Source organism: Anopheles darlingi, chromosome 3, assembly GCF_943734745.1.
Source record: "Anopheles darlingi chromosome 3, idAnoDarlMG_H_01, whole genome shotgun sequence".
In the NCBI taxonomy this organism is placed as follows: domain Eukaryota; kingdom Metazoa; phylum Arthropoda; class Insecta; order Diptera; family Culicidae; genus Anopheles; species Anopheles darlingi.
In genome coordinates, this window is record NC_064875.1 from 6220001 (window position 1) to 6247500 (window position 27500).

Genomic DNA, 27500 nt, shown 5'->3' on the forward strand with positions numbered 1-27500 from the left:
TAGTGTTGTTGGTTAGAAGCTGTCGGTCTCCGCTGGAGTTTGGTTAAAGTTATGGCTGTGGGGACGAAGACGAATGCTGGAGGTGGTGGTGGTTGGTATGTGGTGGGTGTTCGACATCATCCTCATCTTCATCATCGTTATCGGTCCAGTCATCTATCGTCATCCAACATCAGCCCACCCTGCTTCTTCGGCTTCTTATTCTACTCGCAGCAGCTCGACATCGAAAGTCAGCCGGGCGTTCGGCGGGATGACACCGGGGTGGCCGCGGCTTCCGTAGGCGTAGTCCGGCGAGCAGACCAGCTTGGCACGCTGTCCGACCGACATCTGGGCGACTCCTTCATCCCAGCCGCGGATCACCTCGCCCTTGCCGACGGCAAACTTGAACGGTTTGCCACGGTTGCGCGACGAGTCGAACACGGTTCCATCATCGAGCGTGCCGGTGTAGTGCACGACCGCTGTTTGACCCGGCTTCGGGAAGGTGGTTTCTGGCAGGGGGCAGGTGAATGGTAATTAAAGGAAAACTGAAGGCCCGGGGGAAACTGAGGCCGACTGGTGCTACTTACGGTCACCGTTAGCGATCGGAATAATCTGGACACCCATTTTGGTAGTTCACGCTTCTCTTCACTTCTTTGGCGACAAAAGACGAGATGCCGGTGCAAGATCGCAAAGATCCGAGCTGCAAAATCACAACGATCCCGAGCGGGTAACACGGCTGCAAGCAAAAAGGGGAAAATTCACAGGTTTTTCACCACCGGACGCCGGAAAAAATCGAGGGAAAAAATTTCGAGAAAAAATCCACCCGTACCTGCCGCAGAAAAAGAAAATGGCGTCGAAGGTGGGTGAGGGGCGAGATGTTCTGGGCCATCAATGATACATTCCGACCTCCATAAATGTGCCCAAATGACCACGTTTTGTAGTGAGAAAAGGACTTCTTTTGTGAATGACAGCATGAAACGGTTCAACCGAATCAAAATCACTTCGCCGAAATAGCCGATGCGTTTGAGAAAGATAAATTAATTAATTAATGTTGATTATTTTATCAAACCCGTTGAAAGTAGAAATTAAGGAATAATTTAAACCGCTACTCTACACAACACGAAATTTGGATAGCGCTAGAAAATGTTTGTTAGACTAAGCGATGCAAGCAAAACTGCTGGCTTGTTTATAACCACACTCCGATATTTCACAAAACGATTCTAGGCTGATTTTACGATGAAGGTTACTTTCCCCAGTATTATTTTAATCGTTTTAAACACACAAGTATTAACTGCCCGGGTTCAACACCTGATACAGCATACTTAAAACGTTTCTAAATCGATTTAGTACAGCTTTAAACATTGAACTAGATGGTATAAGCAGCTGTCCTTATTAGCAAAAAGTATACAAATTGGACCCTTAATGTTTAAGCGGTCACTAAACGGTCAGTTTCAATAGATCTGCAATACATAGCGGCCCCTAAAACATTAAGGGGCAACATACCTTTCTGTTAACAGGAGCGTGTTTTCTTGGTTCAGCTTCAAACTTTTTTTTTCGTAAACTAGAAGCGGTACGGGAAGGTTCACGTTCGTCGTTGCTCCGATCCGAATCACGAAAGTGGGTGGATTCTGGGCCAATTTTGATCTTTCTGTGGATTTATCAGGTTAGAATGTGTGTGACAAGATAAGAATGACCAAAAAACCAATCTGTTTTTCATTTTCCGTGATTTTTTAATCGTATTTCGTATGAAGTGATTTCGGTTTGTGCTAGGAAACCGCGTAAAAACGGACACAAGCTGTCCACTTCCTGTCCGTAGCACCGGAAACGGAACTAGCGGGCGATTGTGTGCGAGTGGCCGCGATAGAGCATTTATTTTGAAATTCGTTTTTTTTCTCTCCCTCAGGAGTGAGTGAGATTGACGCGGTGTTCGAAGAAGAAGAAGAAGAAGAAGAGGAGTGTGTGTGTGCGAAAGAAAAGCAAAACGTGAGCTAAGTGCATCCGTAGGTGTGCGAGTGAAAGAGAGCGAAACAAAGCCTCCGCGTCGCCGTTACTTGAATTTCCCCGTGAACCGTGAAAAACCCAGGCCAACGACGAGCAGGAAAAACACAATTTTCCGCAGTAGAAGAAGCCCTTTTGGTGCACAGTAGCGCTCTCTAGTGGTATGGTGTGTAGTGTGTGAGTGTGTTCGGTTGTCCTATCCTCTGAAGGTGATCCCTGTTGCTCAACTTCTCCGGCGGCGGCGTATCAACCACGGGAAACCCGCGGTGACCCGCGACCTCAAAGGCGCGAACGCAGAGAATCCTCGCTTCCGTTTTGGGACAATCCACACCGTGAAAGGTACGTGAAACAAACTTGCAATTGATGGTAGTTGCGTATTCGAGATTGAAACGCAATTTTCGACAACGCAATGTTCATGCAATACCCCTCAAACCTCCTCTCACCCTACTCTTTCTTGTGCGTTTGTTTTCGTTCCGCCAAGGGGCCATAAATCCCCGGGGGCTTCTACTGTTTTACGACGGTCATTGCGGATTATCCTTCAGAGCCATCTCTGGTACCGGCTCGAGGTGTGAAAAGGCCTGGTTTATGTTTCCACCAAGCTTTCTTGGATGATTTCATTCCGCCAATGGTTATTAACGAAACTACAGTGAACCGTATTGTTGACTGGAAGCAATAAGTTGTGTTTCCTTTATAGTTTAACAGCTTAAAAATGAAGTTGCACTGCTAAAGTTAATATTCCTACTCTTCATCATCTTTTTAAATTATGTGGTATGACTCATCATCATCTGAAAACAATACAGCAAAAAAAAAAAAACAACGCATTATGGAAAGTGCGATTCAAATTATTCAGACTTCAGCGCGTCAATGTTCGGCGTGAAATATTCTATGTTACCTGCATTAACTCAGAACCCTCCGTACTTGGAGTCCGAAAACGCGACGCACGTCTTGTAAAATATTCAAATGAATTGAACGCACCTTGGGCCGGACGAACAACGATCGCGTTGCCATTGGCTTTCTTCTTTAAAACGCGGGGCTTCTCGCGTTCCGGCACGGCCAGGCCCAACCCCGGCGATCCCAGGGGTCCAGCCGGGAACCTGAAAAGCATAAACGACGATTGGGGGTCCCTGCGAACAGAGGGAGACCACAAAAAACGAAGTGGAATATCAAATGCAGAGAGAGGTGGCGCAGGCCGTAAACACAACGCACACCAATCCAACGAATGGGCCCCATCTTCTCCACTTTTCTTCTCAGTCGCCCAACGAAAAGTGTAAATAAAGCCAACCAGCCCCGAAAAAAAGTCAGTCGAGAAAACAGAAAGGCCGCGAAGAATTTAAACCGAAAACCCAACGGACAGTCAAACTGGTTTTCCTCTCGACAAACCCTCCCCCTCTAGAACCCTTAGGACTTGTCCCCCCCCTTCATCCCACCAAACGACCAACATATATACACGTTTTTTTTGGGGGGTTGCGTGCGTGTGCGTGTTGCGTGTGCTGCGTCTGCATCTCTGCAATGCTTTCGTGATCATCATCATGACGATGATGACGATGCTGATGATGGTTGAGAGGGCGGTTTCGTGTGGGTTTTTTGATTGAGAATTGAAACACCTTCCTTGTGGGTGGATGTGGCGGGTTCGTTCACCACGCTTCGCCACCTTCACGCCACGGCAGGCCACGCGATTGAACCTTCTTTGTCGAGCTTAATATGCGCCGACCAAGCCGAACATCATAAAGTCCGTCATGATCCGGACCATGTCGATGACGACGACGCCCGAAGAACGCTTTAACCGGTCCCTTGGGTGCGGGTGTGTGTGTGTGCACCGCAAGAAGGTTGTTGGAAGAACGGTGGTTTGTTCACTAAGAAAGCGCCATTTCCTGAACCGAACGAGAAGCCACTGATCCAACAAGACGCCCATCTCTCGGTGGAATGCTAACGGAAATGGGATCTATTCTTAATGGGTCACTCGTCCGGACGCCGCGGCGCTGCGATAAACACACGTGCAGAGGACATGTTGTTGCGGTGTAGCATAAACACCTCGGCTTGTTGTGGCGATGCAGCGAACGGCTCGGTGCACCACGAAACCGGAACCGGAAATGGGCATTAACAAGCAATGCATCGGTTCGGGATGATCATCTCACGTTTCACCGCGTGTCTATCCACTCCCGGCGCACCTGGATTGGGAATTCATGTTGAATCAGTCTCTTCACAAGAGCTACATTTGGTTAGTTAGTGGTTTGGTTTATACTCAAAAAGATGACAGCGGATTGTAATCACTTGATGGAAGCACGTTTCGAAGACCTTGAGATTTCTCAGAATTCTGGAATGTTGAATCCCCATTCGCCGAAGGATTGGTTTTGCTGCATTCAAAAGTCAAAATGTTCTTATGTTTTATGCTGCTATCCAATTCCACACTGAATGTTTCGTATAGGCGGCTCAGTATTGGAGCAATATGTTGCTGAGCCACCCTCAAGGGTCTTTCCATTCCAGTGGCTCGTTCCGAATTCAATTGATGGCCTTCGTTGGGGGCCAATTTCAAATTCAACTCCCCAGCATGCGCCAAACTGCCTTCCAGTGAGCCCCACGGTTCCAGGGATGTGTCAAGGATGGCCCCCGTATCTCGCTCGCTATTCCTCTTCCAACATCTTCTCTAAAGTGCGATGAATTTTTGCAAAAAAAAAAAAAAAGGGGGAAATGGAACACAGTCTGATGTACGCTGCCGCGTTCGCAACACACTCCCTGGGGTGGAGAGGAGATCTCACTAGACAGGAGCCTCGTTGAGACATGGAGGACGATCGATTCCAATATTCCAATGGCGGCACCTGAGTTCACCATCTTCAATCTTTAGATCTCTCTTCTTCCCACAATCCTCCACCCTAAAAAGCGGATAAACTGCGGACATCCGCCAACCATTCACAGGCACAAAGTCACCGGGAACGGCTTTGGCCACTAGCATATTTGACCGTCGGTTGTGGCCGGTAAAGTGTAAAATTTATGTGCTTCAATAAGGGGAAACCGGCCTGCACTTGGTGGGCTTCCGGTTGCACTTGACACGTATGTTTTAACCCCTTTGGGGCGGGACGATCCGACGAAGCGCAGACCACCATGTACCAGGTGTCCATCCGGGACGATTCACAATCTTAGCCATCGAACCGAGGTCAACAGGGCCAGGGGCTGTAAACCACAAGGTTTCACGTTGGTGCTCATCGTTTGCTGCATTTCCGCAGCCCAGTTTCTGTTGCATTGCAGGGACGATATGCGATGAGCCGGTACATCAATTTGTTGCACTCCCTTGTGGACTTTCGACATGAGTTGGGGTTATGTTTTTGTTAAGTAAATGGTATTAGCTTGGTGTAAACAAGAAAGTGTGCTTCCACTTATCTGCTTTAAAGTGACGACAGAAACTGTCAATAGGCGTGGACATACCCTCACGTTCTTACGATTGACGGACTTCTTTGAAAAGTTGACGGATCATAAATTTAAACCAGTTGTCAGAAGTGTTTTAGGAGTATTAGGAATCATGAATTATTTATAAAAAAAACCATGATAAGTGATAGTGGAAGAATTCCATTGATCGCTCTTATCTGTTCCGAAAAATCTTGTTCTAAAAAAAGTCAGACTCAACTAAACTCACAAGTCAGAAGTCAGCACAGAAAACGCAAAAAACACTATTGATGCGTATTGCTATAATTTCAGTTCAATGCGCAAAATGTTAAATTTGGTATAATACATTAGTGGGGAAAATACCTGGAATGAAGTGGTATTGTATTAACGTGCCCCATTTTTCGAAACGTTAAAAGCAAACATGTAATTATACATGCGTCAGTATAAACTGCTGGTCCTTTGTCTGAAGAGACCACTCTTCCGGCGTGTCCACTTCCCGCGGTAGGATGCTAGCAGGTAATTGACGCTGCTAACAAAATTCGAATACCAATCCCCGTAGTTATCGCTGTAAGGTAAACTGTAATTTTCCTTCCTCTGGACCTGTTGTTGGTTCCCGGCTCTGTAGCTACCTGAATACCTGACCGCATGGGGCAACGGGTATGGCGTCGGCAGTCTTGTGGCGCCCGACATACCGTCGTCTTGCGATCCAACCAAGCATCGTTACCATACCAGCCCTCTGAGCCCCAACACTAGTGTCGCTGACGTAATCATTGCCCTATTCCCCAGCGAGGTCCGGTAATTCCCGGCAGTATCCTGGCGCCAGACCGCTATAGCGGAGGTCCGAGAGAGGGCACGAGCGAGGGTCCAGTCCCCGAAATCGCTCGATAATGAAAGGGGAAAGAGTAGGTTGCATGTCTGCGTCGATACTGGTAGCTAGACACCTTTTAAATGGAAGCTATTTAAGAACTGACGTAGACCTCTGGTCCATAAGACGCGCTCCATTGCGAGGATGATGAAAGGCTCTTCCAGCTGACTGGAATGCCCACGTGGAAAGAGCTGACGACCCTTAATATTGGACGACGAACCAGAGTCAATCGCTCGGAGGCAAATCACTCTAGGAAAACCGTTTGCCTTGCCAGCGGGAGATACCGTTTTTTTTTTTGGGGTGCATTCACCCCACAATTAGCGTGTGTGTGCGGGGAAAACCTGTCGTGCGTGCACCGAATCGGGCAAACCAAAAGGTTACAGGTGGTGGCGTGTCTTTTTTTATGGGCGTAAGCGGGGGAAAAACTATTCTTCCAGAGTCTTGAAGCGCAACATTGAAAGTAGTTGCCTCGTTACGGGGCGTTTCGGAAGCGAGCATAAACCACATGGAGGCAGCATATAAAACACAATGACGACGTGTACGACGACGCCCTTTGTCCTAGCTCGTCTTGACTATTTCTCCCAAAATAAATGTTGCTACCGGGGACAAAGCAGCAGAAGAAAGCACAGGGTGGTGGTGTGATGGCTTGGGATCTAAGGTGTGGCCCAACCTATGCTAACCGGGAGACGACGAGCACCACACGCACACACTCTCTTGGACATGGAGGTCGAACTGTTTGAAACCGTTGCCCAAGAACCTCCGTCCGTCGCTCCGTAGCTTTTCCAACACGCGAATGTTGTCGACCTGGCCTGGACGACAGGTGGCCATGACCTGGACGATGCCCAAGAAACACACTCCTTCGCCTCGTATCCAAGCTCCAAGAGAGCGAGCAGGAGAGAAAGTAAACGCTGGCCAAAAGCTGATGGAGCCGCCACCCTTATTAAGGTTTAACGATGCTGGATGTGGGACTCCTGGCTTCTTCTGGTTCCCCCCTTTCTAAGGTGAAAGGTATGCTGCTACACCCCATTCTGTGGTCTCCGCGGCAGAGCCTGTCCATCCGTACCCGATCCGTCGTAGCCCCGTTGACCTAAATAGTGAGTAAGCGAACGTACGTACCCTTGGCTTCGCTCGGCGAAACTTTCGCCATTTAGCTTTCCTCCCAATGGTGTGACCACCGCTGCCGCCTTCCTGGTGTACAAAGTGTCACGTTTACCGAGGGAGTGGCGCCATATTGGATTAGATAGCACCGGATTCTGTGACTGTATCTTGAGCTTTTTGGTACGTGACGAGCATATGGCCACTATGGCGATTTATCTAGCATGCTCTCCGCGAGTTGGAGATCACACTGTGGTGAAGATCCATGTTCAACGATCAATCAATGATTACAAAACTTGAATTCTGCCCAGTTGTCGACTGCCGTGGAGATTTCTCATGATGCCTTTTTTTCGCTGGCGCATCTTTTCGTCATCGTGGTGTGGTTCGTTTCTGCGGCTTTTAAATAGAAGATGACATAATGTGTGCGCGCCTGCAGCACTTGGCCACTGCTCTCCGAGGTCGAATCTCTAGCTATACATGTTGATGGGGTCCGCTGTTTGGTTGTTGTTTTTTTTTTCTTCGTTTTTCGTTTTCGAACTCCCCCCTATCCATCGGTATGCTGCTCATGGTCACCACACACACACGTTTCCTCCCGTATTTCTGTGTCACCGCGATCTTGCCAGATCGCGGCGCCAGATGTGGTTGTTCTGGCTGGTTCTGCTACAGGGAGGGTAGGACACAGGAGCTCGCGTTGCTTTGAAATTCTTTTCTCGCGAGCTCGCGCGCGCTTGCAATCAAACATGCTGCTAGAGCGTCCCCAAACCACCACAACACACACAAACAGCCTGAGAGATCGAGACACTAGCAAGCGCGCGAGATCGCTCGATATCTCTACACGGTGGTGCCGCCACCGCCCAAGACCCAAGATATCGCGAGAGCGAGGAGGTGACATTGGCACAGCCACGAGGAGACAGTCGCTGTGGTCATCATCATCATCATCATTACCACGACGACGCGAGAGAGAGATATACATCATGGGGCCACGGCGCCCCCAACAACAAACGGGGAATATGTCGAGAGAGCCAGCCAGCAGCCGGTGTTTGGTGCTGGGCTGCTGCATGTGTTGTTGGTGTGCATGGAGTAACAACAGCAGATCAACAAAACATGCCGTGTTCGTCGGTGTCTCCACACCGGTTCTCGCATCCCGCGTAGTTGTGGTGGTCGCGGTTCTTGGTCGCGAGCGGATCCATACGATGATCGGTGGGGTTGTGTATGTGCAAAGGTTTTGGGCGGCGGCAGCAGCAGTGGCGACAACACTGACGAGATATACCTGTTTTCGTGTATGCTGCTGCTGGTGGTGACCGCACCTTGATTCCATCATCCACAAGAGACACACACCAAGACACACGACACCGAGAGAAGCGTGAATCATGAATAGGATGATGACGCGGAGTTGCGCGCGTGCTCGCGATCTTTTTAATGCTCACCACACGCTTTTGTAGGTTATGGTATTTTTTTTTTGTTTTATCTCTCTTGCCGTTATCCGCAGCATCGGGGGAAGTTGTTGAATGTAACATCGACGACAGCCCCTGCGTCGTCTATCGTTAGATGAAGGGGGCCACGCATGATGGATTGTAAACACCTGGTGTAACCGGGGGTTCTGATCCATCGGATCATTCTGCCTGCGTGTGTAGTAGACACGAGAGACAGTTTAGTTTGTGTGTGTCTCTCGACAATGTGCTTGCCATCCGGAATTGAACCTTGAGCCAAACACATCTGGTACGCGCGCTAGGTTAACGTGTTTATCTACTGAGCTTGGGCCACGCCTAAAAGCGATCGTATCTGGAGCTACAAGACAATCGAGATCTAGCTTATTCGCCAGAACGGTGCAAAGTGTTGATAGAGCGATTGCAGCGCACTGAATGCGGATCCGAATCAAAGCAATAATCGGCTGTAATGGAAACACCTCAATCCTGCGCAAAAGCCAGATTTTCACACCAGCCACCTCAAAGTAGAGCCCCTCTTCAGCCGCCGGGTGCAATAATGAAGCTGTGAAGTGCAGAAATGTGCAACGAACCATAGACCATAGACTGTCAACCAGCATTGTTGCGGTGACATACTAGTACGGCAAGAATGGTTCCTCCTCTGAGCATTGTTTCCAGCATTTTCCAATCGGCACCGATTGGACCCTTCCCAACCATCCTCTGCTCGCTGCAATTGACTCGACGTAGTTCGATTGGAGTGGCTGCCGGGTTCTCAATCAAGCATCACCACCTCCTCCTCCAGGCAGTCGATCGGCGTAGTGGATAACGGCTACGAAGCTGCACAGCACTACACCACCGATGCTACCTCATACCCGTGGGTGCAGTTATTGTTGCATCGTTGGTCTCGTTCTTTTTTTTTTTTGCACCCCTGCCTGCCTACTGAGGGGAGTACGGGGATCGCTTTGATGGAAATATCCCCTCATTTTTCCTCCCAACACACACTCACCTCACCATACACCTGAGTGGACGGATTGGAATTCCTATTGAAATGGAACACCACCGGAGACCACTTTTGTGCGCTTCGAGAGAGAGAGAGAGCATATTCAAACGGTTCCTTCAATGGGAGCCCTCGGGCGCGGTGCAATTGCCTTTGCCTTTTTCCGTGCCTTACCCTTTACGACGATCTGGTTTGCATGTCCGGAGGGGGAAATCCCCATTGCCGGCGTGTTACCTCAATGGCCACCAAATCTGTGGTCGAGTCATGAGCACAAATCGCACTCACCATGCTGCTATGTGGCAGGAGAGAGTGAAAGAGAGAGGAAGAGAGTGACAGTTGATGAAGTTGCTCGCCACAGGAACCACCATCACCACGGTGGTGGGCACGTGGCTACGGGGTTTTGTTAGGTTGCTGCCGGACGATGGACGATGGTCGATTCGGTTACCGGAATTGATGCGGGAATTGTGGAAGCATTGGTTGGATGAAATGGATTGAGAAATTGGTTGCCCAGAAATTGAATCCCACAAAGTTCACTTGACGAGGGTTCTCACGCTCGCCGCATCGAGCTGCTATTCGCGATTCCTTCGCGCGAAATATGATGTCATCATGTATGGATGGCCTAATGCATGATGTCGGTTGTGGGCCGTCGATCCTAAGCTGCGGTAGCGTGAAACGTGGAATGCGTTCTTTTCATACCCTATGCTCATCTTCATCATCATCATCATCATCATCATCACGATGATCAGCCCTGGTTGATTGCTTCACTCGTTTCTCTACCGATCGACACAATAACCCGGGTGGTGCAAAAGGGGAGCCCTCACTTTTGGAATCAAGATAACATAAATAAACTAAACGAACCGAACGAACTCCGCGACCACCGCTCTGCTCTAGCTCTGCTCACTGCTCGCTGTGCCCGGTTGCTCCGGACGTACCTCCGGAACGGCGGTTCCGTGGGTTTGCGAAAGATGCAATGAATATAAATGAAACTTGTGTCAAATAGGTCAGTTAGAGAAGCGCGCCCTCCCCCACCACCACACCATCTCCTTATGGTTTGGTTGATGTTTTCTTCACGTTGTCGCGGTTTTTGTGGCCCTGGCAGTCCCTGACATCATGAGCATTCGTTGGTTTGTAGGTTGGTTGGTTGGTAGTGACGCTGACATGCTTTTGTCATCATTTAATTGAACAGCTTGCCACCTCCGACTCGACAGAGGGAGTGTGGTACCGTTGTGCGCGAGCCATGTTTATGACTGTTTCATTCGTTGGGTGTGGCCCATCTGAAGACTTTAGACCATTTTGTTTATTTGCTTGCGACGTGTTTCGAGATGTGTAAGGAAACTTTAGGTTGTTATGAAGCTAGAAGGTGTTAGTGTATCAAAGGGTTTTAGAAGTTTTCCTTTGAAAAGAAGTAAACATTCTTTCATTATTCAGCAACTTTCTGAGTTTGTTCAATATGTTATTTGAAACCATTGCCATGTTTCGGCTTTTAAACTCAAATTAAACATTTGTTTCATAGCTTTTTACCAACTTCAACTATCCACTGTTGCTGGTCCGTTTATTAATTGCTTTTCGTTGCTACTTTCGTTTATTAAAAGCTTTCTGTTGTTGGTAAACAAGAAAAGAATCAGTTATCGACAGTGACGCCCTTTCTTATTCAGTCGTGTTTCGTTCTATGTCTTCCTATTGTTTTATAGCGTGTTATAAACACTCTCTACCCGATCTAATAGAGTTTTTGATTTTTTGAGTTTCAAATTGATTCAAACCGGCTGGTGACTATTTTATGACGATCGCTGTCGATTAAAAATTGAAAAAATGCATCCCATGTCAACGTTCCATAAATTCATAAATTGAGTCGACCAGCAGGCATGACATCAGGCTGCAATCCAACAAAATTTTCACGCTCCCACACCTCGCATCCGGTGCCTAAACATGCGAGCGCATAAAAAAAGACCATGCTTTATGACTCAATCGCCAGCGTTAGAACACCGATGATGGTGGCGACATCACACCCAACCGATGACGATGGTGTCGTCGGACAATGTAGAACATTTTCATTAAACATTCCTTCGTGCACCCGTTCTTGGCACAGTTGGCTTCGTTCATTAGAACGATGCGCTTACTCTTCCGGGGACATCCTTCCGGGGACGGGGAGCTCCCCAGGGTGCTGTGCTGCTCCAGCACCGGCAAACCACCTGTTTCCTGTGGCGGGTGGAGTGCCAGGATATCGTCGTGCCTACTTGAGGCGATGTCGAGTGGCCTCTTGGGGGGGAGGGCCTCTTACACCAAGAGGCTGTGGCTCTCTCTCGTCATACTCGTCTCGTTACAACGAAAGCATCATTCAAATCCCACTCCCCGTCCCTAGTAATGATCGGCAGCATCAGGCCCCAGACACAGGGCCTTCCAGACCGGGCTGCCATGCTGTGGACGTGGTTGCAGCTCATTATGCTATAAATTTATGTCACAGACCGCGCCTCTCAAGGGGGGTTCGTGCTCATTTGCATCGCCTGTTATGATTGCGTTCTCGGGTATGGTATGTGCAGCGCAACATAACACATTCCATTCGTTTCTCGTTCTGCTGGCCTGGCTACTACTCCTGCCATCGGCGGGGTGGACACAATGGATCTACAAAAATGTAAAATCGTTTTTTTCCATTCCCATTCCTTCTCGCCTCAGGGGAGATGGTGGGGACTGTGCATGCTATAAATTATGAAATTTTCATTCTCAGCCCCAGCCTATGACGTTGTGTGAGTGGAATACATCAACCGCCCGGGAGTGTAGGGATGCCAATGCAAGTCTCGCATGTCTACACAACGGTCTGTTCCTTCTCGCACCCCATCGCGACGCGGGGCATAATGATTATCCGTTCGTGTGGAGGTGGTGTGTGGATCTTACGGGTGGGAGGGGGTTTTAAAACTAATAACTATGTGTCAATGGCGGCGAGTATTCGGGCAGAATACGACGAAATGTCTGTGCACGATGTTGTCTGCAGCCAGGAGGAGCCGCGGGATGAAATGAGCATAAACGATGGGATGGCGTGGCAGCACATCACGTCACCATGTCACGTCATCTTCAGCCAACGCCGAAACCCCGACTCCGAAGAGCCAACAGCAGGAACACCAGGTTCTCCCATAACGGGACTGATCGTTGTGGTGCTGCGCGTGTTGAGAAGGGCCTCCGTTTATGTCCGGTGTCGTGTGATTTGTGACTAGAGTGTGTGTTTGTCCCATGACACGACCGGTAGCCGGTCGGAAGGGTTGTTCAAGTTTGTTGCGAGAGCATTAACCACTCGGTGCGTTATGGCGTTTTGAGTGGTTCTGTTGCAACGTCGTTCTGTGCTGCGTTTCGATTGCTTAACCGGGTTTGTTATGTTTAGAATTCCACGTGGGGCGTTACACGATTCGTCTATGTAATGATGCATTTATTCGAGCAATTTATTTGAATTTCGTTTGTTCCATTGTTTGTTGTAGTTTTGACAGCATTATTTCTATATTTAATTTAAATAAATGACGAGAAAGGCGATTGCCGTTGCCTCAGAGACTCAAATAAAAAATGCAAATCAACAACAAAGCCCCATTGGGTTCGGAACTTCAAACCAATCCTGAATAAGTTACGCCCCGCACCCCCCAGGGCTTGACATCAACACTCTTTTATTGACCTTCATTTTGCAGCGCCTTGAAAGCATCAAAGTCTTTCAACAAACTCCCATCCATCCATCCAGCCCATCCATCATCGAACAGAAGGACGCCGATAGAATCTTTTTCCCCCGTTTGTTCGATTTATGTTGGTTGCAGAAACAAATCTAATCAAATAACGCCGGCTTCCATGCACCACTGTTCCGGAACCATAAATTACCATCTCGGAAGCCTATCGGTTTCGGGCCCACTTCACCATCACCGGCGGAAGGATGAATCTAATAAACCGGGAGTATCCGGCGCCCTCCAGCGTAAACAGGAATCTGCAATCGAATCATCGAAGTGAAGTGAATGCGAAATACTGCCAATTACCCCCTAATGCGGAGCGAGCGTCTGTTCCTTCGAACATGGCAGACATGAAGGACGCTCTAGACACTCTCGATGATGTGTCCTAATTCGGAGAAATTGAACAACGTGCTCGAACTCTGCTAGAGTTTGCGTCCATGCGTTTGGGCGCTAATATTGTTCCACCATAATTCATCGGGCTGCACTCGCCGATCCGTCCGTCCGTCCGGTCAAACATTGTGGCCAGAACGGTTGCGATGGTGTTTGTGTGGTGTGCGATGCATGAGATCATCCCTTTTGCCTCTAGTGGCCACCGGTGACCGGTTCGTTAGTTCGAAACACGGTGGCCGATGATGTAATTATGAGCTGACCGCAGCACCATTCGCTCGTGCGATTTATGGGACTTTGCTTGGACATTCCTCCACCATCAGAACTAGACCGGTTCTGCGGATGGTGGTGGTGGTGTTGGTAATCGCCTTAACGCCGCCATGATGGGTGACGCTGATGATGATGATGATGATGATGATGATGCTGGGACAGCCAAACGTGAACAGTGATTGTGTGGTAAATCAATTAGCAGCAATTGACCTGACCACCAGGCACGACCAGGCCTTAACTGCCATCGCCAGAGCATTGATTCGTGCAGAATTGCATTCGGCCAGAGCTCACCAAGTGTGTGCGTGAAACCATTTCTGCACGTTCACCACCGCAACATATTAATATTATTTTCTGACCGCGTTTAACTGACCCGCATCGTTACCCTTTCTCCAACTGCTGCTGAGGGAGGGTGTCATCGAGAAGAGGGGAGAGTGTGGGAGGACCGTTTTTCAACGCGAGATGCAATCAGATGAGTGTGCGCGCCAGCCGGACCGGCGACTCAGTGGCATGACACACTGACATATTGCGTCTATTAATAGCACACGTCATCACTTGTGGTGGAGCCGCGCTGTGGACTGTACCCTTACTTTCGGCGCGAAGGCCAACGATATCTGGACGCGCGTTGGGTGTCGTCGTCAGGGTGTGTACCTCCCATCATTTACACACGGGGTTCAATTTCAGTTATGATGTCAATTAGTTGTCAAATCGCTCCACTCGCCCGTCTACTATTCCACCAGCTGGTGCTGCCGATAATTTGGGCATCGCGCTGCCCTCGGGACCAGATGCCCTCGAGCGGGCATCGATTGACTAGTACTTGAGTTCGTTTCATTTTTGTTGTCTAAGTTCGCGTGCGTCAGACTCGTTCCTAGTGGATGGCACCGGTCATAAGACTTCTGGAGAATCACTCAGGAGTTCCTGTGGAGGGATAGGATGTGTCAGATCGAAAGCGTCTTAAAGGCAAATGATCACATATGGTTCGCCTGAACGCGCACTTGGAGCAGAGAACATTGAATCCCAGTCCCGTGGTCGTCTGCCTGTATTCTGCCTGACATCATCGTCTTTTTTTTTTGCCAAAAATCGGAAGCAACTCGAGATTAAATCGGAAACTGAGGTACACTGTTGCTTCATGAATCATACGTCCATCGTTCACGATCACGCGAATCGCTCTAACGATCCAGTATTTGGGCACGTCGATCGTGCTTTCTACACCAAACACACGCGCAAGATCGTACGAATTTGTTTTAATCTCCGCCAAAAGGGTTAGTCACGCGTTGAGTCGACTGTTGTTTACGGTAGACAGACTCGCCATTGTGATTGAGCGACGGCTTTAGGATAGCTATTTTAATGTTGAACCCCCCGACTCCCTGGCATCAATCTTTGTGTTCCGAGAAAGGTACTAGTGGACATAGCTAGGTATAGCGCCACGCTTCGAGGGATTATCTAACGTCACCTACCGCCTTACCAGTGACCAATTAGCGGAAACAAGCTGTAGGGTTTTGTAGCAACACCATGAGCTGAGGATGGCATTCTCGAGGAATAGAAATAGTTGTGGTCGTTGGCCCGGGGGGGGATATGGCCCTTGTATACATCTACATCGACAGTGGTGCATCCAACAGGCGATCTGAACCACGTGCCCCTCAACTGTCACCCCGCTGCTGGCAGTTGGAGGTGGCTTAACGAGGGTGATTAATCGTCCCTGTCCTTATGTCGCGATGGTGCTGGGGTGGCGGCCCCACAGCTAATGCAATTCATTCATATGTACTCGTTTAACGTGCCACACACACGCACACATTCCGTTGTGAGAACGATTACGTGTTCCTCTGAGGCCGAATGGCAGCAGTGAGTAATTAATCATCCGGCCAGTGATCTTGTTATCAGTTGTTTCTAACCCGACCGACCGTCGTCTGATAGTATTCCGTGGAAAAAACGCCACCAACGACGATGACAACGATGGTGGCGGTCACTACTTCCTCTCTACGCCTCTGCTACGGAATTGCGTGTCGTGTGTTATAGGGCACGTGGGATCTGGTTTAGATGACCTCTGGGGACCTACGGTACGAGCCAGATGTCGCCCCGTAATAATCGTTTATTTGTAGGAATTCTGTGATGCGCGGATGGACGGATGTCTGGGTGTTTGTTGCTTTTTGCTGGTCCCGAATCGTCTCTTGCTGCCAGAGAGAGAGCGCGCGGTTGTGTTTTGATTCGAACGATTTCCACCCAGATTTTCAAGGACTCCTAACCACCTCCCTCACAGCAACTGCTCGCTACTGCGGGCGTCCCTATGTCTGTGACTTCACCTCTATAAATACGCTCATAAACGTACGCATGTGTGCGAGTGAGCGTAGCGTTTGCCAAGTGAAAGGGAATGCTCTGATCCTCGACGACGACGACGACGATGATGGTGATGATGATTTCTCTAAATCTGTTCCACTGGTTCACGCGTTCACGGTGCGATTTGCCCTTGGGAATGGTTCTGGGAGAATAAGCAACTCTCGGCTGCGTCCGGTGAAAGATGAGATGCGAAAAGTGTGACAGGACAGATTTATAGACTCCTTCTTAACGCCTTGACGCGAATACGGTTCAAAGAACCATTTCTTCCAGATGATGAATTAGGGGCCCGGTTCACCACTATATTACTGGAGTGCACGCTGGGGTTGAGCATAGGTTGGTCGTTGAAACCTCAGTATGTCTCCAGTGCAACGATGACCCACATCCGGACGTGTGAGTGTGTGCGAGAGACCTACTTTCACCTCACCATCGTCGTGGTCGTCGTCACCGTGGCAAATTGTGCCAGCCCTCCCACCCTTCCGCACACATGCAATTTCGCCCACTTCCCCTTCCCCCCAGAATAGCCACTCCCTTTCGGTGTCCACCCTATCTTCTGGCTTGTGTGCTGCGATGATGGTTCTTATTCGAGACGACGCAGCGTCAATTGGACTTTCTTTTCTTTCCCTCCCCAAAAAACTTTCTTTGCCCTTCGCCCAGCCAGAAGGAGTTGTGATGTGTGTTTATGCCGCCGAGGTCGATGTTTATGTTTCTTTCTTCCCTTTTTTTTTCTTGCCGCTAAACTCGAACTGGTTCCGACTCCAGGGGTAATCTTTCTAGGCCCCCGGGGGGCTGAGAATTGGCGAGTAGTCGTCGTCTTCGTCGTCGCGGTCGTTGGCGGAAGAGTTTTATTTATTTTTTCTTGCTCCAATGGCGACCGCTCGCAGCGAGCGACCCCCGACCCCGACTGCGGAGAGTTTGTTGCGAGTGCGCAAGGATGATGATAGATAGTTTTGACGGACGGTGAAGAAGCCGCTACTTTTTTCCAGTGCCAGCGATATGTTTTCTTTGGCCCGGGATTTGGTTTTCGGATCCTCGTCTCTATCCGACTTAAGATGGTCGTCCTTGTGTTTTGTTCGTAAATAAGTAACAGCGGGTCGAGTTCGGTCCCTTTTTTTTACTTTTACAATTTTGACCGACCAAATCGTAAATCTTTGATCGCGGTCAAATGTTTAACCCGGCTGAAACAAGTGTTGCTCAACCCCTGTTCCCGGAATCGGATTGGATGTTATCGATTGGTTTACTTTTTTTGGGGGAAACTTTTTGTGGGGTTACTTTGTCGATTTTATGCAAACTTCTTGTTGCATCTTGTTGTTAAAGTATCGTCCGCCACACAAGAGCTGGCCGAGGAGCTGATTTCTAACGATGGCTTTAATCCTGAGCGACGAAAAATAACTTTGAAGGAAACAAATTGCTGTTCACATTAGCGTCCGCCCCCCGGGGGGTGCACATCCGTCCTGAAACTCAATTACACTTTGGAGTTGAGTTGCTGGTCCGGGCGGCCAAGAACAAGAAATTCCACTTCTCACTGACGGTTACTGATGAGGAATGAAAATAAAAGTTACGTACGTGAGAGAACTGGCTTGGCCTCAGGCCAGAATGTCCAATCAGCAGTTCAAAGTCGCTGCTCTGTGGCAGGCTGTGTGTGTGCCACCGAAAGAGGAAGTAATCACACCGTGGAGCAAGAAAGGAAGAAGCGTTGAGTTCGTGTGGCCGCGTGGCAGAGAAGTAGTGCATGACGATCGCAGACGGGCAACGGCAAACATTACTACGGTACGGTGAGGGTTGGCCTGGAACGAACGAAATCACTTGAGAGGGTTTCGAGGCTTCGAGAAAATTCAACTTCGACTTCCTTCTGGACCAACCAGAAGTCCAGTCCGACCGACCAACCGACAGACCGGCGTCATTGATTGGGTGAGAGCACTTCTCCTAGTATGTTCGGTCGGCGAACCCCCCTCTCTGGTGCGTGGATTCGTCTGCCAAAAGTTTCCTTCAAACCACGAACGACCGATCAGAAACCGGGCTTGCTGGCGGCAGCTGGTCCTGGGGAGAGAAAGTGCTTCAATTTGGCGCCAAAGTAGTTTCTTATCTTCTCGTAATTAGTGTTGAAGTGTTCTCGTTGCCCTTGTTGTTGTTGTTGGTGTAGGGTTTTTTGGGGTGGATGTTTTGGGATTTTCGGACCAATGTGTCGCCGTCCCACTCGGTCGCGAGTCGGCAGAGCGGAAGCGACGAAATGGTGGAACCTAACAACTCGGATTGTCGGAGAGTGGATTTGGTTTGTCGTTGCTGCTGCCGCCACCGTGGTGCTTCGCTGAAGTTTTGCTTTTAGGGTTTCCTACACTGGAAGAAAATGATGGGATCCAACAGTTCGCGAGACACGATGCTGCTCTGTTTGTTTGCGCCTGGGGTGCGTGGAAGTTTGCCAAAAACCATTTCATGGATAGTTAGCTGGGCCATGTGCTGGAACGATCTGATGGTTCTGTTTTGGACATTTGCACTGGTATTGAATCTGAAGTTTGATATTAAATAGACTTCGTCTTATACTGTTAGCTAGCTAAAATAAATTGGAGTTATTTTTAGTTTTGTCAGTTATAAAGAATGCTTACATTCATCACTAGAAGATTTACTTTCCCTGTAAATAATTTACGCACACACTTCTTACGACTGAGCATAGATGACGCGGCATCGGCATCAGCTGCTTATGACTCGGCTTCTCGTTCTTTGCGGCATTTATTTTTAAAACCCCACTCAAGCAGCAACATAACGATGTGTTTAAAGCGCATGACGCGTAGCCCGATTCTTCCGATTCCGGAGTGCACTTACTACACTCAGGCTACGCCTCATTCGTAAACAAATCCTAACACGTTCCCCGCGTAAACAAACACGAACGCGGAGGTGTGCGGTGCCGCGTACGGGCGCGCCCCGGTGAAAGCCGATATCATCAGCTTCCTGCCCGCTGCCGCCCTATCAGCGTTGCATCTTACCATCCCGCAGACGCGAAGAGCAGCGGTGTTCTCAATCTTTGTTTACTATCAACGTGCCGGTAGGAGGTAGGACGGAACACTACGATCCGATCCGATCCGATTACGACGACGCCCTGTTGGCACCATTGCACAATACAGTCGCAGACGCGAAGGAATTCTCGAAGAGGCCAACGAACCTTCCCTGGCTGGAAGTGTGCGCGAATCGTGAGAATAGACTTGACTCGTTGGATGCACTTTTAATCCGCTCCGCTAAACGGAAGCTACCGCGAACGTCCACGCGTGGTCAACTGTTGTCTCTGCCATCCATTCTGGCTGTTGCGTTTAATGATGGAAAAGATAAATGGGATTAAGTTGCACGTGATCATAAGACTGCTAGAGTATGCGATGTTCTTAACTGGGAGGCAGCGTGATTACGATGTTCTATGGAGCTTGTCTGCGTTAGAATAAATTAGATACGGAAGTAGGAAGCCTTATGCATGTTGCATACGTTGCATTCAAATTGATTGTTCAAAACCTCTTTAAATCTAATTTTCATTTCAAAATTCTGAACTCTAAAAAGTTAAAGCTCAATCAAACTTAATTGGAAGGACTCCTTTAATTATTCCTTCCAGTGATAACTGTTCCAAGTAAGAACAGACACATTAAAAGAGCTCACAAATGACCTTGATGCGAATCGTCAGTGTCAGTGTGGTCAGTGTTTCTTAGAAAAAAGTGAAACATACTTCATTTAAGGAGTTGCAAGGATTTATTACTTGCTTAATTACTTATCCGCCGCATCCGACGAGTGGAAGGATAGATAATTAAACACCGACATGATAAATGGTTTTTTGCTTCTTTTAAACTGCGTCCAGACATCACACACATTGTCCATGTCCAAATGGCAAAACCACTAAACTATTTGCTGTCGCCATCGTCGCGCACGGCGAATGCTGGAAGACAAAGAGCCCTGTATATCCGGATTGGTTTTAATTAAACGTAAGCGGACTTGCGAAATGGTCTGTGTGTGTCGCGTGAGCATAGCCTCCATCCGCGCCAAACAACCCACGCAAAACAAAAACCCAGAAAACATGTCACACGTTCGCCCGCCGCCCCACCTCCGAACCGAATGATGATTTATGGAGTCAATTTATGTTTGCAAATCTCTCCACTCTGCCCTTCATGCTCTGCCCCGTGCTCTGCACGAACATTGCAATCTGTGTTTTGATCCCCACGTGGTAAGAGTGGGAAGAAGGAGTACACTCGTCTGCCCCATGCAGCCAGGGTTTCGTTTTGTGTTTTTAGTTTTGATGATGATACCCTCGTCAATTGTATACGGGTGGCAGCAGGACAAGCGAGGAAGCGCCGGCAAATTTCACTTTCGTTGACCGTCGACCAGACCATGGCGACTGCAATGGCGTGAAAAAGCTGGCTTTTGAATGAATAATCCAACTATCTACCATCTACCAGACCGGCGATGATATGTCTGGCCATGGCGGCAGAGACGACTGCCAGACGACGCCAGCCGGACTGGACCTAATTCGGCTTGCACACACACACACACACACACCGCTCCGGAACCACACCGGCCGCCGTCACTTCCGGCAGATTGTTTGCCAGACCAAAGCGACCGGGATTATGTTGGTAAATGCTTCAGGCGTTGTTCATCCCTTCTCGCCGTGCGCGCTGGCAGAGAGGTGATGGTGCAAAAGTGCAAAAACTGAATTATCCGGACGAACGGGGTCCCCGAGTCCGTCCCAGTTCACTGGCAAAAGGGATGAAAATCGACCGCGCGTCCACTTTTTGACTGCAGTTCAGTTGGAGCACCACCGGGTGGTCCTTAGTTTGATTTCGGAGACGAGACGCAGGTTGGCGTGTCCGACAAGTGAAGTGTGCCGGATTTAATATGGTAAATTAAATTATCGTTCCCCCGGACCATATTGGTGGCAGAAAAAGGAGTGCGGCCCTCGCGAGATACGCCCGGTCGGCTTATCTCACGGCTAAGGGCACGCGAGCCAGGCGTACTTATTAAATCAATTACCGCCAGTACCCGGCCAGTGCTGCGCGAGAAAGGATCTCGTCGCCATGATTACAGTTAATGCGCTGGAACGGGGAACTAAATGGAAATGAGATTGGATTTTCATTTGTACTAAAAGTGTTAATACTGCAAACGAAGCAGTATGAATAGAGTACCCAGAGACCAAAGCCGCCCTCGAGGATCGCGCAAGATCGGTTCTTCCGAACTGTGGAAATTTCTAAATTTAGTCATTTCGCCATTCGAATTTCCAATTCAAATCAAAGCATTATTGCGGCCATTATTGCCCCGCGTGGCGTGGCCATACTCGCCAGCAATTGCTTTGTAAACGACATTCAATTGTCGAATTCAGCGAGCGCCTTGAGAAGCAGGAGAAGCAACAGCAGCAGCAACAGCAGTTGAGCAAGCTGAAAAATGATGTTTGCCGATTGGCCGCTCGTTTCTTACGAAAGATCACCGGGGAACGATCACCCCGAAGGCGCACGCGGAGTAAAGTGGTTTTGATTTAAACGACCTTCCCGCTTTGAACTGCAATTCTCTGACGTGTGGACTGTTCTGGTCTCTGGACTGCTGTTGCAAGTTAGTTGTGCCCGTTACTGAATCTCCTGTCCCTCCTGCCGCTTCTAGTAGATACAATTGACACAAAGTGGACGAAACGAATTCGTGTTCCAGAATGATCTTGACGCTCGTTTCGCTTCTTTCGTACGTTTCTACACAACATGAAAGCTCACGACGACCATGATGATTTTTCGTCGATTACTTTGGGAATTGATATTGCTAATGACCTCATGTGGGGCAAATTCCTCACGGAATGTGGATGACATATCCAGCTCAAGCGATGATCTAATTAGCATCATTTGTCAAATGAACCTAAGTGATTTTCGCTTCAGCGCGCTCTTGACGATTAGACACCAATAGGCCAGTCACACTCGTCGTCTAATGGTCGTGGCGCCATGCTTCCAAAAACCTTGGGCTCTGGTCCAATACAATCACTTCACGCAGTCTGAAAAATTGAAACCATTAGCCAGCGAGACTGCAGCAGTCCCTGTCTGTCTATCGTCGTCCCGCCCATGATGGTGTCATCTGTCTCAGGCTGTTTGCTTTCATCCAAAATGTGGGCCCCGGTGGCGGCAACATGAAACCAAGCAATGAACCCGGGGCTCACGGCACAAATCTGATCCTTCGCCCGGTAGCGACCGATAGCAGTCAGAACGTGTCATTGTCACCGGCCCGAAAGTATCGCTTCCAAGCGAAGCGACGAAAGTTGCGACTTCACGAACACACAGCAGTCCGCGATGGTCCGCGATGGTCATAAACATTTTGACATCAAATCGGCCGCCACCACGCACCCACCCACCCAGCAATCCCTCCGGTTTCCCTGGCGGACGGGGACCACCCACCGTGCCGTGCCAATACTGCTATCTCTTCAGGCGCATAGTATGGCGTGTGCATGATCCCCGTTGGGTCGAAGCCGCCATGTCCCTGCTGCGTATTGGGTTGCGTGCGTCCGATGGATGGGCGGGCTACGTAGTCCGTCCCAAACATGGATGACATCATGGATGTGTTCGAGGGGACAGTCAGAGTCGGTGGCCCAGAAGTCTGCCGTGCGTCCGTGGAGTGGTGTTTGTGCGTGCGTATCGATGGTTGGTTGGCCCAGCAGGTCCTTGGTCGCTGGCCACGAACGCTGGCTGGATGTTTTGTCGATAATTTTTTGGATTATTATCGATTCGTTTCGGCAACTCCAGGGTTCCCTTTGTTGCTGGCTTACAGTCGCATTCGCATGGAATACATTGTTGGGCGTATTTTACACCACGGATGTTGATAGTATTTTGAGTACTTTCGCCCTAAACAATCCAGTTACATCCTTAAGTAGTATTCAACTAGTACCCTTCCCCTGTACTGTAACTCATTTGTCTAACTAGTTCGCAAGTTCGTAAAAGACAAAAGGAACTGAAGAAAACGATTCAATTTGTATTGCTCTGTGGTAATTGAATCTCTGTTTTTTGTTTAACACCATTGCTGCTGGCCCTTTTCTGCCTGTAATCAGCACGTAAACCATGCTCATGTTTTATGCTGTAACATGTCTACACCAACAAGATCTTGCGAAACAGCACCGCAAATGATGTACCGTAAGCCCCGTTAAACATATAAAGCCCAACCCCTCAATCTATCGAGCCGTTTATCATGGTTAAACACGAATCACAAACTTAACGCAAACACCCCTCGACCTGTTTCGTCTTTCGTTCGTTCTCTTGTGATGGAGAAAAAAAATAAATAGCCGCTTTCCGATATTGTAGCTCTTGAGCCTCGTGGTTCGTAGTCGTTTTTATCGATAAATTTCCTTCCGTCCTTCCTTCCTTCCTTCCTTGATGGTTGGTTGCATACGGTGTGATTGCACGGTGTATCACCGCTATCTCTCGCAGTGTCCGTGCTGATATGTAACACCGCAGAAAAAGCAACCACACGCCGCACCTGATGATGGTAAAGGGGGGAGACCTAGACCGGACGTTGTCGTCCTGTTAGCTAGAGACAGTTTTTCCGCTTCTGCTGCGTAACCACCGCGTGCCGGTGAGGTGGTTCTGCATTGCGCTAATGAACGAGAACGGAACCACGACGAGTGTCGCATACCGCACTTGGTTTAAGACCTAATGAGACCTGGCCCAACATTCTCAGCATAGCTACAAGTGACGCATAAACACACACACTCGCCTCTCGATCGAACATGCTGTGTATGTGGTTTCAGCTTTATCAGAACTTCGTAAAACATTCACACTTTTGACAACAAATCATCCATTCCAGCGGAAGATGATTTGGGGCACCATCTCTGTTTTTAAACTTCTTTTCACTGATACGAGCGCAATCTTGTCATACAACCGCGAGTGCGCGATTCCATGACTCTCCCTTATCAACGTGGAACCTGCTAAACAGGAAACAGTTTCGCGCGTAACACATAACGGATGCGCTGTATTGAGTGTGTTTATAAAAAAGAAAGAAGTCATGAAACCCGATAACACCGTGCTATGCTTATGAATCATAAACATTATGGTACGGTCGACTGCTTGCCCGAATGAGTCGCGCGACAATTTGTGCTTTTTCCTTTCCTTTTTTTTTGGCAGAAGTTTCTGTCAGTCTAACGGGAAAGCCGCCCCACCCTGCATCGTACGTAACCATACGTATGTGTACATGTTCGAGGCGAACATTAAAACAAAATAGATTAAATATGACATAAAACTGGCATAACTTTTGCAGGTTCAAAATGCACACAAACACACACGAATACTACAAGTGATCGATAGACGAGCGCGATGAGAAACGCGCACGTTTCGGTTTATGAAAAGCGTTTTATGTAATTCGCGAACCCGTTAGCGGGATGAGTTGCGCTGGTTTACCTTTTGTCAGTTTATAACTTTATTTTCATTTGAAATTATCTGTATTTGCGCACCGCATTAACAATCCAACGTTTTTTTACGATCCATTTCATTCATAACTTTGTCTCGGAGTTAAAAGAGTAAAACAATATTTATGTTTGACGAGCAGTGGGTAGCAGGTAATATAATATGTTCCAGGAAACACAGCTGAATGTTGATGATTTTTGTCGGATTAAATTATTGGCTATTTGAAAGACAAAAACAACAATCCGATTATCATTTTTCATTTTCGTGTTGTTTTGGGTATTGATATGATCTTGGGCATTTAACCAGTATTATTCCTCTAGTCAATTTCTGTTCATTTGTTTATGAAACTTTTGTGAATGCTAATTAAATAATCAAATAATATGTGTTTCAAAGAAGATATTAAGAAATCAATACACTCTTTTCGTCGAAGTTACTCTACTAAGACTAATGACGTCACACCGATAGGGTGCGGTCGTACGACATTCGCCAACCATCCTTCGTCGCAGCCTAACATCGTGTACTGTTCTGCATTTGCCCAGCCAAAGGCTAGACATAATTGTCGCCACCAGACCGCCCTATCTGTTGCGAGTACTTCGACGTCAGCTTTTATTGGCAAACAGACGAGCCGACAGTGGGTGTGTTCCGTTGCCTTTCCTTCTTCTCTGGGTCTTGGTTTTGCTTGGCAGAGAAAAAATAAGCTGCACATGCTTGGGGCGACCGAACGGGGTCTACTCATGACCCTGCCCCGAAGTGTAGGGTGCTGCGGATGTTTGGTAAACATTTGACGACATTGTTCCGACATTGGCGCCGGTAGTGGCCTCTTCTGACACTTATTGTCGGGTTTGCAGAGCAGCACCAGACACCGTATGCTACAACTGAAAGCGTATGTGCTATGGTTGTGAACGGTGCAGGATGATGCGGAAAATGGGCCTCACAATCAACAAGACTCCAAGGGTACACGATTTGTGTTGGTGGAAATGTATGTTACTCCTGCAATGTGAATTGAGTTCTGGTGCATTGTTTCTGCTTCGGTGTGAAGAGTGCTTCATACCGGAGGTTGTTACTGCAAGAAGGTTATGGGAGACAAAGGTTTCCCATTAGCTGAGCTTCATTCCAACATCTTTTCACTGTCTACTGTAGGTAAACCCGGCTATATTGTTATCAGTGACCATAAGTTGCATTGTGTAGCTTATAAATTGCTCCCTCACGAACATTATCGTTAGTTTCATTCATTTTCTTCCGAAACATTTAATAGAACTGCTCAGAGTTTATGTTTATTGTTCATTTTTTCTATCAATAATTCATGGCTTATACTCGCAAAGCATACGCTCATCTATCCGTGGAAGGAATCCTACTAGCTCGAGGCAACAGTGTAACAGTGCAACTCGTTATCAGCTCACTGCTTCAAACGGACATGCTAGAAGAAGGCCTATAAAGTGGTGTGTGGTGAGAAATCTATGTGTTGCCTGCAGTGAGTCATCGATAAAAAGAGAGAGTGAGCGTGTTTATTGTGTCATGGGTCTAAAAATAAATGCTGATCACAAACGAAAGCTGTTAGTGCATTTTGCTGCTAGCCTGCATCCTTTTTCACTGTGAGATACGCTTTTCAAACTTCGCTGCTTCCTACAGTTGCGCTACTGTTGAACTTCATGTCCGTAGCGATCATCCCTTCATCAAAACAGTCTCAGCTTAATCGGTGGAGACATACTCGCATGCCGACCTTATCCTTATCGAGCACACATTTCACAAGAGACCAAGATAGCCTTCGCCACTTGTTGCGCGTCATCGGTATCAGAGGTTTTCAGGGTTCCCGGGTGTGATAAGATAAGAGCCCAGCGAAGCCACACATCTAAGGACAACAACGAGAGGGGGGAGGGGACCCTCTGCCAAACAGTCGGACCTCGTGTTGAGGTTTGACTCAGCAAGGTGCATCCACTGACTGCATCGATCGACAGAGAGTACGTTTTCGATACCGTCGGGAATGATTGATGATGTGTGCATACTGATCATCACGAACGTGTCGCAGATGCCTTTCTTTGCTTCCCATTTTGTGACACGTATTTGTTTGACTTCTGGCAAGACGGTCTTATCTTGGAAAGGCATTTGGCAGGAGCAAAACGTGCGCGACCTACAAGACTAGACTTAAAAGCCCTAGCGACGTTTATCACTAGAGACACCCCATCCTTCGCTTCCAGGTTAAGGTTGCTGTTTGATTTACGAAGATGGATGCCTATGCTCCGCTATGCCGTGAAGGTTACGCCGCCAACACTTGATGTTATCATCATGGCCCTAGTGTTCCATGCCATCGGCACTGGTAGAGCCATTATAGTCAAAGGGAGGGAGAAACGTCAAAAGAACATTTGTTTTTTGAAAGATTCCTTATCGGTTGGTTTCCCTTTTTGTGGTTGAGTGTGGGGAATTGTGTGTTTGCGTGCGTTTGTTCCGTAGACAAATTATTTAAATATTTTTTATTACTTATCTTAGCTAAGCTTTATCAGATCGCTAGCTGTCTCCGCTATGTTATTATATTTGTCTAGTTCCTCTTGTCACTGTTAAACTCTGGATTGAAATTTGTTAAATAGTAGCACATAAACAGCATAAAGCTAAAGATCGATTGATTGATTGATTGATTTGAAATCAAGTGCAAAATTACATTAAGATTGTTTCCAATTTTCAAATATGGCCACACTTCAGTCTAAA

The 27500-nt window shown here is 48.2% G+C and overlaps 2 protein-coding genes across 6 annotated transcripts in view; one reads left to right on the plus strand and one right to left on the minus strand.

The window, feature by feature from the left end:
- LOC125957520 (peptidyl-prolyl cis-trans isomerase Fkbp12) overlaps positions 1-807 on the minus strand; it is a 1568-nt gene extending 761 nt beyond the window's left edge. The window contains exons 1-2 of the mRNA XM_049690275.1: positions 564-807; positions 1-485 (exon numbers count right to left, since the gene is read on the minus strand). The exon at positions 1-485 is cut by the window's left edge and continues 761 nt beyond it. Coding sequence (XP_049546232.1) covers positions 196-485; positions 564-600 — 327 coding nt within the window. The 5' untranslated portion in view covers positions 601-807 and the 3' untranslated portion in view covers positions 1-195. The remainder of the gene's footprint in view (positions 486-563) is intronic.
- Positions 808-1536: 729 nt separating this feature from the next.
- The window catches only part of LOC125956391 (protein 4.1 homolog), a 38421-nt gene continuing 12457 nt past the window's right edge, over positions 1537-27500 (plus strand). For 4 of the 5 annotated variants that reach the window (XM_049688202.1, XM_049688205.1, XM_049688206.1 and 1 more), the window contains exons 1-2: positions 1552-1647; positions 1880-2313. The gene's annotated coding sequence lies outside the window, so the exon portion shown is untranslated. Of the gene's footprint in view, positions 1648-1879; positions 2314-27500 lie in introns of all 5 variants that reach the window. The other variant, XM_049688203.1, reaches the window with a different exon arrangement.